The following is a 19370-nucleotide window of genomic DNA, read 5'->3' on the forward strand; positions in this document are numbered from 1 at the left end:
GACTGCTTGCTTCACTCGTCAGCAAATAAAGTAGTTGATCATGAAACCTACATTCCTATGCTACTCTCATTTTATACACTCTGTTCCTGTTCGTTCTGTCAAACAGTTGTGAGCTGATGTCCATCAAAGTTTTCTCTTAAATACTCTCCTGTGTAGAAACTAATGCTCGCCGTGCCGTGGACGGCGGTCACGTGCCGGTCATGCTTGCTCTGTACCTGGACTGGCATCGAAACGACACGCGGCATCGCTACATGCTGATTCGCAAAGGCTTCCTGGTCTGCCTCAGGAATATAACCAACATCAAGCTTGGCAGGAAGGCCTTCATAGAGGCCGACGGCATGAGGATCCTCTACAACTCCTCCACCGTGAGTGAGAAAACTACATGTGACCGGTAAATAATTAAAGCACGCAGCGAGCGGCTCTCCGGGTTTCAGCTGCCCTCTTCGTTTCCAGGAGTGTCTCCCCGTGCGGACTCTGGATCCTCTGGTCAACACTTCAAGTCTCATCATGAGAAAGTGCTTTCCCAAGAACCGGCTGCCTCTGCCCACCATCAAGTCGGCGTTCCACTACCAGCTGCCTCACGTGCCGGCCGCCGGGCCCGTGGCGCAGCTCTACAGCCAGCCTCCCGGAGGTGAGACCGCAGGACGCGCTCACAGCTGCATGCATACAGCGGCGCGCGGTGTTTGCACATGCTTTGTGTCTGTAAATAAACGGCGCAGAGGGTGTCTGAGTCCAGTAAGGTTGAGTCATCGTCGCCACACAGACACACGTGCAGCGGTTATAACCAGTAGACCAGGTCAAAGGGTTCACGGCGGCACTCTTGACACTGCTGCACACACTGTACCCTACAGGAAGAACAAGGCATCACCTCGGCAACAAGCCCTTAAAGAAGGGTAAGACGTGCGTGATCCTCAGATACACACTTTCATCCTTGACTCGTGCACTTGTGCTTCGTCATCCATATCAGTCACTCTCTAACCTCTCTGGACTAACACAGGACGTGTGTTAGTTGAAGGAGTTGCTTAGTGCACTTTGCAGCTTGCCTGCTTGCTCACCGCTGCTGCAGACATGATATGAACTGGAATGGTGCTCAGCGAATTAGCTTCTTACTTCATGTGTTTGGGCTGCCTAGTGAAATACTTGAGATTATTTTTGTTTCTGCCAATTTCATCCAAAATCAAAATCTCGATTCTTGAATCTTGACAGAGTCTTGATTTTGTATGCCAGCCTCCTAAGATTGTAGTATGTTTTTTCTTCTTTTGTGTATTATAGTTAACAGCAATGATTTTTAACCCACTTAATTTCTCTCAACTTGGTGCTAAATGCTGAGTTCTTTAAGTTTCAAACACACATCAGTGACATCCATAATCCAAAAATTTTTTTAATGAATTTTTTCCTCTCTTTCATCTGTTGACAATGGCTGCTCAGATCTATTTGCCAAAATGTTCTCTTTTCCTGAGAAAGAGCAAAGAGACTCTCTGACTAAAATCATTGTCTGGTCACATCTGGCTCTACTCATGTTACAGATGGCAGTGAAAACGCTGGTTCAGCATAGAAAACCAGAAATATGAGGGATTTAGCGTCGGTGTTTCTGTGTGTTTTTTTTCCCCCAGTGGACGACGTGGTGGACGAGAGTGACGATAACGAGGAGACGGAGGCGGACACAGACTCCGAGAACGAAGAGGATGAGAAGGATCACGGCACTGCGGTAAAGCTCAGCGCTCGCATGGACACACCACATTTCACATGATAGCTTCATGTGTTCCATCAGCTGTTCAAGTTGTTTAGTTTCTCCCCATGAGAGATCAGGAAAGTTCTAAAACAATGTAAACAATGTTTTTTTCCTAGTTTAATTCAATCAGTAACAATTCTATTTACTTGAATTTATTACATGTCGACTAAAATATTTCAATTCACATTTGTTTTTTTGCTTTATGATTTTAACTATTGAGCCTTGACAATAAAATTGCAGTATGTGAAAGTATTATAAAACATCTTAAGGTCAGAAGTTTATTTTAACCAGAATCCATGCTTATTGCAATCAATATTTATAAATGGTTTACCTTTCTTTTTTCAGACTGTAATAGTAACCTGCAAAAAATAATTTTAAAAGATATTCTGCTTCCTTAACATCTTTCAGACACATGCATTTAATTGTTTTATTTTCTTAGTTATTTTACAAAGTTATTTTACACACACACACTTATTACACGTGTTGATGAATGCACATGCAAAGACCTGCTTAAAATAAGCCAATAAAATGTAAATGCTGATGAATACAAAATATTAATAAAGGTCCATTAATTGGAAACAAGAGATAATTTCAGTCCCCGTGCAGATCCTCTGGCAGGCATAATAATTCTGAAAGTCACAGAGGCGTAATGCTTTCACTTTATGAGGAAAAAAAATCCTGTTTTTGACAAGATTATTAATGGGATAATTATTAATTAAACTATGAAGAATGTTTCGCCATGGAAACTTTCTCATAATTCTGAGATAATTATCTAGTTAATTCTCAACTTACTGCGTGGTTCGACTTCATAAACATCTTAATGTCCTCTCTAACATGATCTATAATACAGAGGATCTTGTTTCCAGGAGTCATCAGTTTGAATAAATTCAACACGTCCAGCAGAGGGCAGCCGTGAAACAGCAGTGACAACTGACCTACCAGCCAGCGCTGATACAATTCGATTCCCCTCAAATATGATGTTTCTTTTAGGTATATTTTGGTGAATTTGTAAAAGTTTTTTTCTAGTATTTTCCTCATATCTGTATCTTTTGTTATTTCTATTCTCTGTCTGATATTTGTTAAACTCAACAGTCCAAATATGAATGCAGTTTTCCTCCTGCCAATTCAGAATGACGACATTGAAACGGATCTAAACAAGCTGCATCCCAAGAAGAGCCCAAGCCGCCTGTTTGAGGAGTTGAGGGTGTACGAGAGGTTCTTCTTGGAGTTATCTGAAGACTTCCAGGTGAGTGCACGGACTTCATTGTGGGTGGAGTTACTGAACATAGCTACACTTAATGATATATTTCTTGCACCTGCAGGGGTATAACTTCGACTGTTCAAAGAGCGCCTCCAGCACCTCGTCCTCGCTCTTCTCCTCGTCGTCATCCTCCACCCGATCCACGCGTACCATCATAGTGCCCACAGCCCAAGCCCTCTCCCCAAAGCACGACCCCAAACCGAGCTCTCCGGAGGATCACAACTCCTTCAGGGGCCAGCGCGCCGAGCCGCCGCCGCCGCCGCCGTGCGGCCCCTCCCCCTCCCTCCCCCCTCCTCTGACACCCCTCCAGCTGGACACCATCCACCTCACCAAGGACCAGGACCAAAAAGAGGAGGCCGGCATTCCCTCCCCAGACGGACACAAGACCTTGTCGCCCTTCGCCAGGCCTCCCTCTCAAGGGCAGGTGATAGAGCAGAGCCTGGCGCGCTCGCTGGAGTGCGTCTCCCTGGAGGAGGAGGGCCGTCTGAACGCCGAGGAGGCGCTGAAGGGCGTCAAACAAGAGGGATCCCCGGTCAGTGCCACCAGGCACATCCAGTCTCCCCTGCTCCTCGGGGGCATCGCCGCACGCCGGGTGGGAGGAGGAGGAGGCAGCAACTGGGGTTCAGACTGCGGCTCGGAGGGCGCCGAGGACGAGTCGGTGGAGGGGGCCGTCCTGGAGGTGCCAGACACGGCCCTGCTGCTCCCGCTGCACGACCCCGACCTGTACGTGGAGATGGTGAAGGGGACGAACTCGGTCCCGCAGTACGCCGAAGTGGCCTACCCGGACTACTTCGGCCACGTTGCCCCCACGTTTAGGGAGCCTCTCCTCGACAGAGTTTACGGTGTACAGAGGTGAGATATTTATGAAGCTGGAGCTTCAAAAACAGCAATTTAGCACAAAATGAAACATGAAACCACAAAATGAACAAAGACTGATCTACAATTTATTTCAATAAGTCATTTTATCCTACTGATGCACATCTCAGAGTTATTGCACAAACAAAGATAAAAAAAAAAAATTTAAAATAAGGGATGGATGGTTTAAATATTTGGTGTTTAACTTTCTCATGATGTGTCATTGAAATCTGCAAAAACCAACAGACTGCCAGCATCACAGGGATTGAATGAAAAGATTACAGACACTCCCACTGTTATTATTTAGTGGTATTTTTAGGTTTGCCTTGCGTCTGAATAGTTCTCTATTAATAAATTTGCCTTGCTGTACATCTCCTTATATGAGTATTAGTATGGAGTATGCTATTTTGCTCATACTTGTGTTCACACTATGTCATGTACTCCACAGATTTGAAATAAGTTTCTATCGAGTAGACCTGAAATTTAAAATAATAATATAATACTTTCCATCTGCAATTTTGTAGCCAATAACTTTTAATAACTTTTTACTGACAAAATCATTGTGTCATAGTTGATATTTTAATGTTTAACATGCTTCATTGTTTGAGTCTTATTTAGCAGTGCCATTAAAAGCACTTAAAGAATAATTAATGCTTTTACTAGTTTGATCAACGTACCTTTACGTCAGTGTTTCTTAAAAGCCGAATATACAAATATCTTCACTTCAGTGTTGCTTGGAATTGAGTACATGCAAATAAATACATGTAACAGAAGTTTTACTTGAATAATACTACTTTATTTGGAATATTTCTATTTTGAACTTTGCTTCATGTGATGTACGGTGGCGTTATTCATAAATTCATTCTTCGTATTCATGAGGTTTTTTGTGGATCTGGCCTTGCAGGTCTAAGATATTCCAGGACATCGAGAGGTTGATTCATCCCAATGACATCCTGGATAAAGTAGTTTACGACCTGGACATTCCCAGGTGAGTTCCTCTCATCCGCTGACTTGTAATGGTCCAACTCTCAAGGTAAACACAGCTATGGATTAGATTTTTGTGTGTACAGCACCTCAGCATTTATATTTCGGTGTTCTAAGCCTAATAAAAGCTCCACTTTGTCCTTCTCTCAATAATATTGAGAGCTGTGACATTCACCAAACAGATTACTTCAATTCATCATCCATATGTTGAGAAGGGTAATGACTTTTCCCCGAGAATCATATTGTCCTCTTGAAATGTTGTTTTTTTTATGTTTCAGTTGTCCTGTGATTGAAGATAATGGTGAATCACTGAAGTTCAACTCTCAGTTTGAGTCTGGTAACCTCAGAAAGGCCGTCCAAGTTAGAAAGTAAGAATTTATTGAGAGAGAGCAACAGATTTATACATGCAGAGTTTTAATCACAGTCATAACAGGATAATGACACTCAATCTGCTTTTACTGTTTTTTTTTTTTTTTATGATGTTTGGGATCATGTTCACAGCTGATTTCTTGGTATTCCTGCAGATATGAGTATGACCTGGTGCTGAACTCAGACATCAACAGTAATCACTACCACCAGTGGTTTTACTTTGAAGTGAGCGGCATGCGCGTTGGAACGATGTACCGCTTCAACATCATCAACTGCGAGAAGTCAAACAGCCAGTTCAACTACGGTGAGATACAAAAAAAAAATAACTGAATTAAAGCGGCACTCTGATTTTTGTAGCAGAATCGCATCAAACCTCACACTATTGAATACAAAGGAGCATTAAAAACAATTAAGATCTGTTTCTGTGTGTGTCTGTGTGTGTGTGCAGGCATGCAGGTGCTGATGTACTCTGTGCAGGAGGCGATCAGTGGCCGGCCTCGCTGGGTCAGAACTGGAACAGACATCTGTTATTACAAGTGCGTACACTTTGAATGCAGTGAGAGAAATCAGAGAAATAAACCTGTTTTGACAAGTTGCTTTGTTTTTCAAAAGTAGTTTAAGAAAAATTCAAAAGTAGCTGAAGAACATGGGAAATCTAAATCAGCATAACATTCAGCAAGAAGCTTCTGTCTTCTAAAAATCTACATTTCCAATACAGATATCAGATTTGTTGACTGTGTTACACTGAAAGATGCTTCTATTTTGAACAGCAATATCACTCCTTCTATTTGTAATCTCACACTATTGACAGATTTGTGACAATATCATTAACAACCCCAAACATTTTCAGTCCAGTCGTCGGTGTCATTAGTGTCATGCTGGGTCGAATCAATGATTCACAATAAAGGAATGATTAATAGAATTCAGAGTTTTTTATTTGTTACTTATGCTCTGATCTTTGTTCTCTGTAGGAATCATTTTGCCAGGAGTTCCATTGCAGCTGGTGGCCAGAAGGGAAAGTCCTATTATACGCTGACCTTCAGCACAAACTTCAGCCATAAGGACGACGTCTGCTACTTTGCCTATCATTACCCTTATACATACTCCACACTGAAGGTAGTGTTGCAGTGGCAGTAGCTACTTCTTGAATGCCAAAAGACTTTTCCAGAGATGGCGATGCTGACTCCAGACTCTCCCTGCAGATGCACCTTTCCAAACTGGAGGCTCTGAGGACGCCTGAGATCTACCTTAGACAGGATGTCCTGTGCGAAACCCTGAGTGGAAACAGCTGCCCGCTTCTTACCATCACTGCCATGCCGGAGTCCAACTCCAATGATCACATCTGTCAGTTCAGTGAGTTTGGTAACGGTGTCTGTGTGTGTCCTTGTCTCTGTGATGGACTTGTAACATGTCCAAGGTGTCCGGTGCCTTCAGCTGAGTCTGGGTCCAGCTTTAAACATTCAGAACTAGGATAAAAAAGCTGCCGTGGATGGATGGATCTCCTTCATTTCAGCCGTTATATCCACAGATATATTGCTTTTTGGCATTGCCACCTGAAACAGACCTCACTGACAGATATAGCTTGCCATTTCAGTCTGAAAGTTTCATCTCGGCTCCTGCCAAGTGTGAAACAAGCTTAAAGGTCTCACTTACTTGCCTTTCGGACTGTTGGTCAGCATTTCATTGACTTCCTTGGAAAATTGAGCTCTTTCTGGAACAGAGCAGGTGGAATGAGTGTTTGATCCACTCTGGATTATTTTGTCAAAAGTAATCTGTCATTAGTTTGTTAAAGCTCCGCTGGGCCCTTTAAAAGAAGAAATAGATCCCCTCCTAAATGACAGAAATGTTTTCTGGGATGAATATTACAACACCAGAAACGCCTCGGGGGGATCGGGTCAGACTAGTTTTTCCCCAAATAGGTTTGCAGTCCACTGTTGTTCAGTGATGCTGTGAAAAACTTTAAATTAAATCATCTTTTTCTCATTCCATCTTCCCCGTGCTTGTGTTTGCGCTCTCCCCCTTTCTCTCCCCCCTCCCCCTCAGGGAATCGTCCATTGATCTTCTTATCGGCCCGAGTGCACCCCGGAGAGACCAATGCCAGCTGGGTAATGAAGGGCACGCTGGAGTTCCTGATGGGTCCGAGTCCGCTGGCAGCCAGCCTGAGGGAGGCCTACATATTCAAGATAGTGCCCATGCTCAACCCCGACGGAGTCGTAAACGGAAAGTGAGTAAAATGAGACGGAACAAAACTTAACACAACTCGCCATAAGCGCGCGCACACCGACACACCCTGCCGCCGAGCCCGGGCCCGCACGACGGTCGCACCTCCATGTTCATTAACGCACACCGAAGAATCTTGTCTTGAAGGATTTTTTCTTTTGCCCAGCTGTTGCTCTGTTCTCCTCCACTCTGTACCCTTCCTCCTTTCTTGCTGTAGTCATCGTTGTTCTCTGAGTGGAGAGGACTTGAATCGCCAGTGGCAGAATCCCAATCCTGAGCTGCACCCCACCATCTACCACACTAAGAGCCTGCTGCAGTACCTTGCACACATACAAAGAGCACCGCTGGTATGACCTCCAATTAACTGGACTCAAATTACTCCGGGGGCAATTTGCACTTGGCAACATCGTTTTTCATTAAATTTCTATTAATAATGCCGCCGTTCCTTTTTTTTTTTTTTCCTGCTCAGCTGCATACCCTTTTTGGCTGCATGTCCTCTAAATTTCACAACATGTAGTGCCAGTAAATAATCGCATTAGTTTTACGAGGCTAATGCAGTTATCATAAACAACAAGTTCCGTCGGCCTCTGTGCTACACTTGGGGTCAGCCTGCGAAATGTGAAAAGAAATGGTTTATACAGCAGAATTGTAGCAAAGAAGGCAGTAAACAACAGGCACAATTGGGTCAAAGGAAATACCAGTTTTACTTAAAAACGTCTTAGTAACTTGTCATGGCACTACTCTATTTATCAACAGCCTTCATGACCTGGCAATATATCCTCACATATTTGGACATATTTTTTTAAATGCTTTGTTGAATACATAGTTAATCCCTTTTCTCTGCATGTGTGTGCGAATGCATGAATGCGCAGGTGTTCTGTGACTACCACGGCCATTCTCGAAAGAAGAACGTGTTCATGTACGGCTGCAGCGTGAAGGAGACCGTCTGGCAGTCCAATATTAGCGCCACATCCAGCGACTTGCAGGAGGACCTTGGATACAGGGTGAACTCACACACACACACACACACACACACACACACACACACACACACACACACACACACACACACACACACACACACACGAAGAACACACACATTCTGACTCTACAGGAGAAATGAAAAAGCTCACAACTTCTCTCTTCTCTCTGTCTTCCACTGTTTTTCAATGAGATCTAAGTTATTAAGCTTTACACACACTGCCTCAGAAAAGATGTGAGACTGCTTCTGTTTACATCTTCTCTATATAGTATTAAAAACAGCACCTTTCAGTGTCCCTGAGTGGAATTATTGCTGCTGCTTTGGATGTTGATTTATAATTATCCACCCATATTTCTTCATATTCTGAATCATTCAAAGTGTACTTCTTTCTTTAGTGCCATTATTTCAGTCTGTAATCTGCCAGTGCGATGATACCTCTTCTGCTTTTTTACACGATGATCAAACATGCATCGCTTTACTTTCTCAGCTTTAGTAATTCACCTTGAGTTTCCCTCCGCTGAGGGAAAGTACCGTTTCTTTCCAGCGATGCTGCTGGTCACACCAAGATCAGCTTCTTGTCTCTCTCTGCATTTGGGAATACAAAATAACATATTTCTGCTCGTGCAGAATGCTAATAAAGAAATCAGTGCGCCGCTTGGTTTTCTTGCTGGACGTGTAGCTTCAGGCTACTAACCCACAACAAACATTTTGGGTTGTAGCATTCATTATTCTGTATGTATGCCTCTTTTTGTTACACACAGTTATGCACAAACCTTTTCTCTCTCTGGACTCTACACTCACACAGGCACACACCTACACACAAAACACTCAGACAGCTCAAGTATTTTTCTTTTTTTTTTTTCTCATGTTTTTCAGACTCTTCCTAAGATCCTGTCCCAGATTGCCCCGGCCTTCAGCATGGCGAGCTGCAGCTTCGTGGTGGAGCGCTCCAAGGAGTCCACGGCCCGCGTGGTCGTTTGGCGAGAGATCGGAGTGCAGCGCAGCTACACCATGGAGAGCACGCTCTGCGGCTGCGACCAGGGCAAATATAAGGTAAAGGTGTTTATTGACTTTGGGGGAAAAAAAAAAAAAAAAAAAAAAAATGCTTGCGAGGGGGAATACAGTTCAGAACAATAACCACACAGTTACATTTTTATGTGCAAGTGAAATCGTAACGTTTTTTATGAGGTTGTGTCACTATTTCTTCACACGAGATGCCAAGTCATAACTCAAGGTTTTTAGAAAAGAAGAAGAAAATACAAGCAGCTGATGTTTTAGGACTTTTGAAAATTGTCAGACATGTGCAGCTCATTCCTGTGAGCTGCTTGTTGAATTCTCCAGTGATTGGAAGAGGAACCTCATTTTAACCAGATTCAAATTATAACTGTGTTACTAAGATATTCAGAGCAGGCATATTAATATAGACTTAATGTAGACTTCCAGTCGGTTTCTAGTTGGTCCATAGAACTGACTATCGTTTTCATAGAAAGCTGTAGAAGTGCTTCGTCAAATCCTGGCCCTCTGAAGCGAGGCTGACAATTTTATGGCACTTACAATCATTTCAAGTTCAATTCGTTCTTGAAGTGAGCGGGAGGCGCTGCCAGGGACCTGTAAACGTCCACCAGGTGGCGCTGTGGTGCTTTCTCCCTCCTGGCGTTTGTTATCTGTCCTCTCGCCTCCTTCCCTTTTGACCTTGTTACCTTTCGTTCTCATTTCCCGACATGTCTTTTTCATCACAGCTGATTTCCTTCGTAGTGAATCCGGCCAATGTCAACATCCCAGCTTATCCAGAGGGGGATGCCATTTTGGCTCCGATTTGCACCCACGCCGGTTTGTGGGGAAGTATTTGTCCAGATGTGCAGGAACTAATGTCAGCTAAATTGTGGTTGCATATCTCTGTGTCCAGGCCAAGTTTAGATGTTCCTAGTTCAGCTCCGGGGAATAAGAGAACATGAAAGTTTTTTGGTTGAACCGGAGGTTAGCTGTCCGTGTGCACGTCCCCATGCGAGTCTGCAGAGTGTGGCAGGACTGCGGCCGTGGGTACCCCGGTGTCTGAATGTGTGCTTCCCGAAAATGAAATAAATTATCATGTTTCCACATGAAAAGCTTCCTCACAGATGCTTCCTCAGTGCTGCTGTGCAGCATTGAGAATTGAGGCGTTTGAAGGTGGACAATGGCTCCATCCCCGAGCTCCAGAGCAGCTTTAAAAACTCTCAGCAGTCATTTTTGAAGGAGTTTCAGTTGGAGCCTGCAGTTTATTTTTGGAAGTGATCTGTATATTGGTTGTAAGTGCATGATTATGAGGGTTTTCGGGGGGGGGGGAGCGGGGTTTGTCTTTAATTTCTGGTGAAGACATTAGCTTGCAGTTTATCATCTCTGCAGGGGCTTCAGATTGGCACCAGAGAGCTGGAGGAGATGGGCGCTCAGTTCTGCATGGCTCTGCTGAGGCTGAAGAGGCTGACTGGCCTCCGCAACCACCAGCACCTGCTGGATCTGGAGAGCGATATCATCGGGACGCAGTCTAAAGTGGTCAGGTCAGTAATGTGAAACATGCTGCAAAGGCGCGCCCATGCACGCACGTTCACACACACACACACACACGCACAGTGGTGATGACAGGCTCAAGTGATACCCTGAAAAAATATTGAGTTTTTATTGGAACAATAAAAAATATCATATGGTTATCTTTCTCAGCATTGTAACTGCCATATCGCTATCCTCACACAACCTTTCCCAAGGTTTCTCATCTCTAAAAAGGTTCTTTGTTGCCTTAAACTCCATCTAAAAAGTAGTGAAAATGTTTACCGACCGTTTTCTTTTTTTATCTACACAAAACATCCTCATTACTGCCAGGCACGCCCGCCCCCCCCTCCCCCCTTGGCACAGACTCTCCACGGTGTGACTGTCACTCCGGCTCTCCTCTTAAGCACTACTCCAGAAACAAATGGAGAGCTGCATTTATGCAGGGCTGCCGTAAGCATCATTGAAATTCTATCAATGATCATGTGTGATGAATATAATGAAAACTGTGGAGTGAGAGGGGAGTGTGCATGAATAATTGCCAGCAGTGTGATTATTTCTCAAAGACGGAGCATTAAACAACCACAAGTTTTGTTGTTTTTTTTTTTTTATATAAAACCTTCACAGCATCGTGTGTCGAGGCTGCATTGAGCAGTGGATTGTACATTGTGGATTAAATACACAGGGGACATGCTAACTGGCCTGCCTCCCCGCAGAGCTGCAATATGTTCGCAAAAACGTAGGAAGGAGATTCATTAAAGTCGGTGTCAGAGCACGTCCTCGCTCAGTAAAGTGTCACTTCTTTCAGGGGGTGGCAGCAATTAATGTGTTCAGCATTCAGCTGGAAAACAAACACCCGTCCCGCCCTTCTCCACGGTGCAGTGCACTACATCTTCTGATTGTTTACACCCCTCGTCAACACGTTGGCTTTGTACAGAAGTGTCAGCTGAGATTCAAGCAGCTGTTTATTTTCAGTTTCCTTTGTCTTTATTGATTTTGTTACAAACAAGTCCTAAACAAACCAACAGTAACTTTATTTTTAAGCCCCTTAGCGTCCAAATCATACAATTCAGTTATTGTACAATGGTGTTTATTGAAAACACTCTAGAAAAAAAAAATTGCTTTTCACTGCTTTGCTAATAACATGCAGGTGCACCGGTGATTAAAAGTCCCTTCTAAAGATTCTCTTCATGCTGTTTTTAATTGCATAAGGGGTATTAAAACAGGGATGGACTTACATTTCTTAAGATTAAATGAAAGTAAAACAGAGATCGTCCTGTTTGGTCGCCCTGACCTGGTCCAGGTCCTTGCCAGCTCCTTTGGCCCACTGACACCTTATAGAAGACCACAGGCTACAAACCTGAGTGTTATTATTACTGGGGTGTTTAAACTAGACAAGCAGATCAGCACAGTGGTCAAGGATAGCTTCTCTCAGCTTCGGTTTCTTTCCAAATTCAAGCCTTATCTAAGGAGGGCTGAGCTAGAAAAAGTCGTCCATGCTTTCATTTCATCCCTGTGCGTCGGCATCGACAAGTCAGGAATCAACCGTCTAACCACATAACTCCGGTGCTTTCCTCACTTCACTCACTTCCAGTTAGACACAGGACAGATTTAAAGATTCTTATATCTATTTTAAGTTTCTGAACGGACTGACCCCAGATTATTTATCTGACCTTGTTAAGGCGCTTCAGCCCACTGAGGTCAGCCGGCCAGTTGACCCCGGACGTTCCTCATGAGAACCAGAGGAGAGGGAGCCTTTGCAGTCGTGGCTCCACTTGTGTTTGTTCTTTTTTACTCTTTAACTGTTTTGTTCTGACTGTTTTGTGCGTTTTTTCATTTTAGTGTGAAGCACTTTGGTTGGCCATTGACCTTTTCAAAATGTGCAGTACAAATAAACTTCACATCTACAATATTCAAATTTGAAATAAAGTTATGGCAGTTTTAGTTTAATATTTGTCAATTTTGCTGTTTTTTGTGACTTTATAATATTAAATGTGAAAGCTATAGGAGTTATAATGCTCCCCCACAGAGTGCACTTTCTAAAATTAGTCAAAAAGTCATGTAAGGGTTTTTTTTCTTAAAGATTTTACGTGTATCCCAGAAATACTACCAGGCTGAAAAGGTAAAAGTGCTTTCAAGTCTTAACTTAGGAACCACATCTAAAAACAAACTCGTGCAAAACTGGTGGCTGCACTTCAGTATTTTGAGTCTTCATTCATATTTTAAGAAGTGACATCAGCCGGTGAGTCAGCAATGCAGCTCTGCACTGTACAAAACCCACATTCACATCGCTTCATAGAGAGTCTAATCGCCTCCGTTTAAATGACTATTCCAGAAGTACGAGTTCCACACTGATTAGATTGTATTGAGTTCAGCTCTGCCAATAAATTATTAAACTTGTCCAAACTCCAAAAATGTGACCAGGAAGGTTATCTTAACTTCATTTTTATTTATTTATTTATTTTTTTTATAGAACGTCAGCATGGCCTCCTCCAAAGATTTGTTAAAGCTGTTGATTCAGAAGAATGGCTTTATGCTCAAAACCACTTAATGCTCGCGTCTCTTTCTCCCTGCCTCTGCCCGTCTCCCCCTCTTACTCACCTCCCCTACTTTCATATTGATATATTCATTCATCATTTATGTGTCTGATCATTAAGGGACTCCAGAAGTGTACTGGCACTGGTGCGCGCCTGTGTGTGTGTGTGTGTGTGTGTTAGCGTGAGTATCCGTTGGGATTCGTTGCTCTCATTTCGCATTTATGGTTTTATGCGTGGGGCTCGGTATGGTACCACTTACCATTTAATAGGTCATCACAGCAATGATACCGTGGCTTCTGGGAGGCGTCTGCCGATAAACTGGGTGTCTCCGTTTGGGTAAATGGGTGGATGCGGGTTTGTTTTTGTGTAAAGTGCGTACGAGATGCAAAAGGCTTTGGATGTTTATGTATTACGTGACTGGAGGTAAGTGGGGCTTCGGTCTGCGCGCACGTAGAAGGAGTTCATATGGAAGACGACTTTAGTATGGAGATGCAGAAAACAAGAGCCTAAGAAAGGGGGAAAAAAACTGGATTTGGTAATTGTGTAATGGCCTGTAATGGTTGACACACAACTTTCATTAACCGTGTTAGTGTCTACACACACATACACACACACACACCATTACTGTACATATACTGACGCATTATTTCCCTGCCTCTCTCGTGCACTCACATTCTGACGAGCTTGGTGGGAGATCATTGTCTGAGCCCCCTGATCGACTGTCTCCCTGGGATCACATTTCAGACCATTAACACCATTAAAAACCCACTAAAGCCACTAAAACCTCAAAGAACCAGCAACCATTTTACCATTAGGACCCATAGGGAAAAAAAAAACTAGCTCTACTCAGAGTAGCACAGTGCTGTTAGTTTGCAGCCATTATTTTATTAGAATTGTAAAATATATGGTAATATTTATGATAATGTTGTGAATTCATAGGGTTTTTTTTTAAATAATTTGAAGGCTTTTTTCAAGTGTTTGAGTTTTGATTTTAATATGTTATGCTTTTGGCACACTTAATGTTGAATAAGTGTGACTAATTACTGCAAGTTTTCATGAGTAATTACTTGTATACATGCTGTTCAAGCATGCTTATTGAAGTACGCTTCAACACAATTTAATTGTGGGGCCCGAAAATATTACAAACACCTTTGAACCCAGTGCAGTTCAGCTCGATACGTCTGAACTGCAGCCTCTGAAAATGAACTGCTGCTCAGATTAAAACCTCTCCAATGGTCTCAAGCAAAACTGATCATTATCATGTTTGTAGAGGCAGAATTTATGACCAAGCTGTTGTAGTGGATCACGCAAGCGTACCGAATGAAGTGGCTGGTGAGTCTGTATCTATTTAGAGCTGAAGCTTTTACGCTGTTGGATAAAAAAACAGCAACCTGCAGCTACTTTGATGGTCGCTCAGACGTTTAGGTCATTTAAAGGCCGTTTTCAGCTTCTCAGAAATCAAGTTTCTGTTTTTTTTTCTCTTTCTGCAGACAGAAAATTGAACAAAGAAATATTGATTTGTTTTAGTACATAATCAATGCTTCAATCAGTTTTGGAAATGAATGAGCTGCTTGATTATCATCTATTACTGTTATTTCCTACCCCGGGGTCCACACAGCGATGAGGTTTGCACTCTCGCCTCATGCATGGCAGGACTCCTCCCTCATGTATCTCAGTTTAATAGCTGACCTTAAACTTCATGTGTTTGCAGCTTAGAAGGTGGATTGATTTCCAACACACCATAAAGAAGAAACAACTTTTTCTTATCCAAACTTACAAAATGTTGATGATCCTTGTTTCGTAATAAATGCTCCTGACATGTCTGGCTTGTATCTCGGTGTTTTTCAGACTCACGTGTCGCTGCCGCTCATTTTCAAGGTCTCTCTCTTCACATCATTAACTTACAGTGAAGCGTTTGTTATGCGTGACAGCTGTCCTAATGACTTCTACATTTTGTTATCTAGCAGCTGCCCGACCACCTATGTGATGGAGGAGGACGAGCCGTCCTTTATGGAGGCGATAGACTACAGCGCGGAGAGCAACGACGAGGACGGCGAGCCAGAAAACGAGCACGCCGGCGAAGTCCACGACAATCCGGACCACATCGACCAGTTGTCTGACTCCGAGAATAATCATAGAGAGTAGAGCCGAGGCGTCGGGTTGGTGGCTGATGACGCTGAATTAGTCCAAAGCCTTTGACTTTGAGTAGTGGAGAAATAGCTGAAATTCACACCCAAACCTGTTGTGTAGACACCGTCTGATGGTATGTTGGCACCCTTCTGGAGCTTCTCTTGGCCTGATGGAGGCGACTCGCTGCTTCTTAAGGCGTGCACTTCACCTGGTTTCCACCTCAGACAAACCGAAATCAGCCACAGTAACGATCCTGATGGTTTCCAGTGAATGTTTTAACCTCTTACCGCCACACTATAACCTTCATGACCTATAGCCCTTCATCTCGGACACCGTATATAGCCTCTGAGATTCACATATAGCGAAACCACGGCTGCAGTCAGCAGGCACCGTCGATGCTCTACTTGAACCCTTAATTTTTACATTTTTTTAAAAAAAGAAAATCACAGCCACTGTTACAGTGACGCTACTTGATAAGGCTGTGCTAGTGTTACATTAGGAACTCCTCTCCGCCGCGTATGAAATTTGGCGCTGCAGGTGATGAGGGGCGCTGGATCTCCCAGGCTGCAGCCCAGCTCAGAGATCCAGCCCGCCTGCCTTCTTCCTTCCTGTCGTTTCTTCAGTCTTACCTGGCACTTTAACTTTTTACTTCTTCAGCTGGACTCACGGCCTTCCTCAGATGTGACTTCACCTCCCTCTACTTTTAACCTGTTTCACCACAGCGCACATCAGCCGTGTGCTTGTTGCCTTGCTTTATCCAAGACTGAAAATATTTATACCACACACACACACACACACACACACATTGAATGTTCACGTCTTTATATAGACAAACCTTGTACAATACACGAAATGCTGACGTAAACATCACAGGCGAACAACACTGAAGCGGAACGATCGCGCTCATTGGTAAATGAAGTGGATGGAATGTACAGTACTTACAGGCACTGTCGCTGTTTTAGATAATAAACGGTATCACAGAGCATCCGCGAACAAGACGCATGAGCTGCTGAGAGCCGAAGACCCAGCTGCACTTTGGATCCACGCTACGAACGCGGTTTCCAAATCTCATCCACGGTCACCTCATTAGTTTGAAGTTCTCAGAGCTCAACCCAAAGTTGATTGTAACATTTCTTATTGTTTCAAAAATCTATACTGGAGATATGTTTCCTTTTTTTTTCTTCTTTTTTTTAAAATCTTCACTTCCTGTGTGTATATTTGATGGGTTTGCGAAGCAGAGACCCGGTCATAAAAACAGATGGTGCTGCGTATCAACAACATAAAGTCATTTGTTGTATTTTCTTCCTAGAGGTAAGATTCTGTTGCATTTGTACAGATAGCGCATGGCAATTTTTATTAGTATTTGAGTAATTTATTAAATCTTATTTTCTGGGTATGTGCCCAGTATGTATACGAGTCTTTTTTTGTGTGTGTGAGCAGATGTTTTAAGTTATTCTAGCTCAGCTGACGCTCTTTTAAGTGTATTTCTTCCTTCAGTTCAGTTTCCATCCTCACTCTCCTTCAGCCCTTGTATTGTTTTCTTTCCCGAACCTCCATCACTCCTTTTTCTTTGTCTTTTTCTCGGTTCCCTTTACTTTAAATTCAGCTTATAAACGTCATACAGAACAAGAGAGGTTAATATAGCTGATGCACATGTCTGTGTGTGAAGAATAAACAACGTGAACTGTGTCGCTACAGTGGGAGAGTTTTGTCTGTGCTGCTGTTTTTATGTCCGTAGCAGTTTATGTCAACTCAATGCCGAGCTTCTTTTTCCTCGTTTGTTTGGAGATAAACAGAAACAGCTGTTGATTTTATGTTGTCTGTAAAGCAGAAGAGTGAAGACATGGGAAATAAAATGTGAACACGGTACACTGGCCCTTTTGTTTTATTTGTCCGACCTGAGCTCTGCCTTTCTTAAAAACAACCTTAAATTTCTACTCCGATGCTAGAACTTGTTTCCGTGAGCCGACACGAGGGCTGGAGTCGCATAACATTATTTCTCATGAAGAAATTTCCCTTTAAACTTCATTGAGCAGCGGTAATGGATCCTAAGTGAATTAGAGGAGAAGTGCTGTGATTAGCAAGCCAGAACAAAAACGTTAAAGGGTGAAAAATGCTTCTCGACAACCCTTAGTGGTTTTCTCCAAACACACGTTGAGCCACAGATATTGGTTTTTGTATTTACATTAATGTGGATATCTTTAAATAAATATTCATCTCCTCGCTGCACTTTGCGTCCTTCATAACTACAGTAATTGTACTGTTGTATTGATAATCTGCACCACAAAACTACAATAAGTGGCTCAGTGCCATGTTTTGAAACTAAATATGGCTTTGGACCATTTAATTAATCTTTGATTCAACTTTGACTCATCGCTAATTCAACATTTCCAACTCATCTACAAATGAAAATATATTCAAGATCCTCAGGTGCTCAGTGACCTTGTTCTGCTTCCAGCTTCAGGCTCAGAAACTCGTGGAGCATCCAGTGCAAGGCATACGCTCCCCCTGTGGAAGACTTGAACAAGCTTGAACAGTCTATTTTTTCTGCAGAATTCTGTGCAGCTCGAACTGGATGCTGATTTCGATCATTCCAAACTCAAATTGAAAACAGTTTTTAAAGAGGAAGCAGCCACGCAATCGTGATTAATTTGGTGTTTCCTATTACATGGTAATCATCTTCTAGATCATTTCTTGAGTTGTATGGTGTTGGTGTCATTTTTTTTCTTTACAGAAAGGTCTTTCTTTTTTCGTTTTCAAATAGACATTGCAAATTAGCTTGCATGAGACATTACTCGGCCACATATTTGTTCCTACACAATTGGTTAAATAACATTCAATTGAAAATAAAAAAATAACCCAATTGCATTTGAACTTTGCTACAATTTCTCATTAGTTTTGAGTTATAAAACTGAACGTCTATATGGGTTTTTGAAGCATTGCATGGTCGCTGTAGTTTTTTTTTGCCTCAGTCTGTGCTGAACACAACATTTTCCAAGGCTACTTCAGGGAAAATGATGAGAGATAAAAGGTTCAAACACTCAACATGATGCCTCATTAGTTTGAGTTGTATAGAGGAGCGTTTGGGGCAGAGCAGTGTAAATTTGAAAGGTACATTCTTTAAAATGTGAGCAGGCTAGCAGTGAGTCAATCAACATCCTCTTCAGGCCTGTCCGTGTCTGTGTGACCTCTCTGCCGGCGTCCGGTCAATCCCGAGCCAGAGCAATCATGATGGATGGTGTAGGATTTACAACGCGTGTTATATGCGCCATTCACCCTTTTAAAAGTTATTGGCTGCTCAGTGGTTTCACTGAGGGGGGGCTGCGTGGGGCTGCAGTCCTTTGCACTTTCACCTCCTAGCAACAAGGTTGGAATGTTGATATTTAGGCACTTTGTGTGTTTAGCTGAGGTACTTTCATTTCCGCCAACAATCCAAACACTTGTGAGTTTAATTGTTGATCCAAAATTGCCCATACGTGTGAATGTGGTTGTCTGTCTCTGTGTTTTTCCTGTCCAGGGTGTAACCTGCCCTCACTCGTAGTAAGTGTGATCAGCTCCAAAACTCTGGGCAGAACAAAGCATTCTAGAAGAAAGATGGATGGTTTATTGGAGCAAGTTTGTGATAGTTCCTCACTATTTCACATTTTAAGTGTTATACTTGCATTTTACTCCGGTGATGATGATGGACTGTTAGAAACACCTTCAAATTAAAAGAGAGGACCTTCGCGATGGCTAGATTTCATCGTGGTGGTGTACAGAGTCCAAATTGAGTCCATCCAT

General features: G+C 42.9%; 1 protein-coding gene across 6 annotated transcripts in view; it reads left to right on the forward strand.

Moving 5' to 3' along the window:
• Positions 1–19370, forward strand: part of agtpbp1 (ATP/GTP binding carboxypeptidase 1) — a 42001-nt gene that overhangs the window by 9536 nt on the left and 13095 nt on the right. The window contains exons 10-29 of one of the 6 annotated variants that reach the window (XM_030104751.1): positions 157–365; positions 454–631; positions 852–893; positions 1614–1708; positions 2862–2978; positions 3055–3845; positions 4753–4836; positions 5111–5200; positions 5357–5505; positions 5650–5737; positions 6173–6317; positions 6404–6554; positions 7245–7425; positions 7639–7768; positions 8294–8425; positions 9280–9456; positions 10786–10937; positions 15309–15338; positions 15425–15617; positions 16281–16287. In XM_030104751.1, the coding sequence (XP_029960611.1) occupies positions 157–365; positions 454–631; positions 852–893; positions 1614–1708; positions 2862–2978; positions 3055–3845; positions 4753–4836; positions 5111–5200; positions 5357–5505; positions 5650–5737; positions 6173–6317; positions 6404–6554; positions 7245–7425; positions 7639–7768; positions 8294–8425; positions 9280–9456; positions 10786–10937; positions 15309–15338; positions 15425–15605 (3122 nt within the window). In that variant the 3' untranslated portion in view covers positions 15606–15617; positions 16281–16287. Of the gene's footprint in view, positions 1–156; positions 366–453; positions 632–851; positions 894–1613; positions 1709–2861; positions 2979–3054; positions 3846–4752; positions 4837–5110; positions 5201–5356; positions 5506–5649; positions 5738–6172; positions 6318–6403; positions 6555–7244; positions 7426–7638; positions 7769–8293; positions 8426–9279; positions 9457–10785; positions 10938–15308; positions 15339–15424; positions 16734–19370 lie in introns of those variants that run through there. The other 5 variants (XM_030104753.1, XM_030104752.1, XM_030104754.1 and 2 more) reach the window with 5 other exon arrangements.

This window comes from Salarias fasciatus, chromosome 12, assembly GCF_902148845.1.
Source record: "Salarias fasciatus chromosome 12, fSalaFa1.1, whole genome shotgun sequence".
Lineage (NCBI taxonomy): Eukaryota > Metazoa > Chordata > Actinopteri > Blenniiformes > Blenniidae > Salarias > Salarias fasciatus.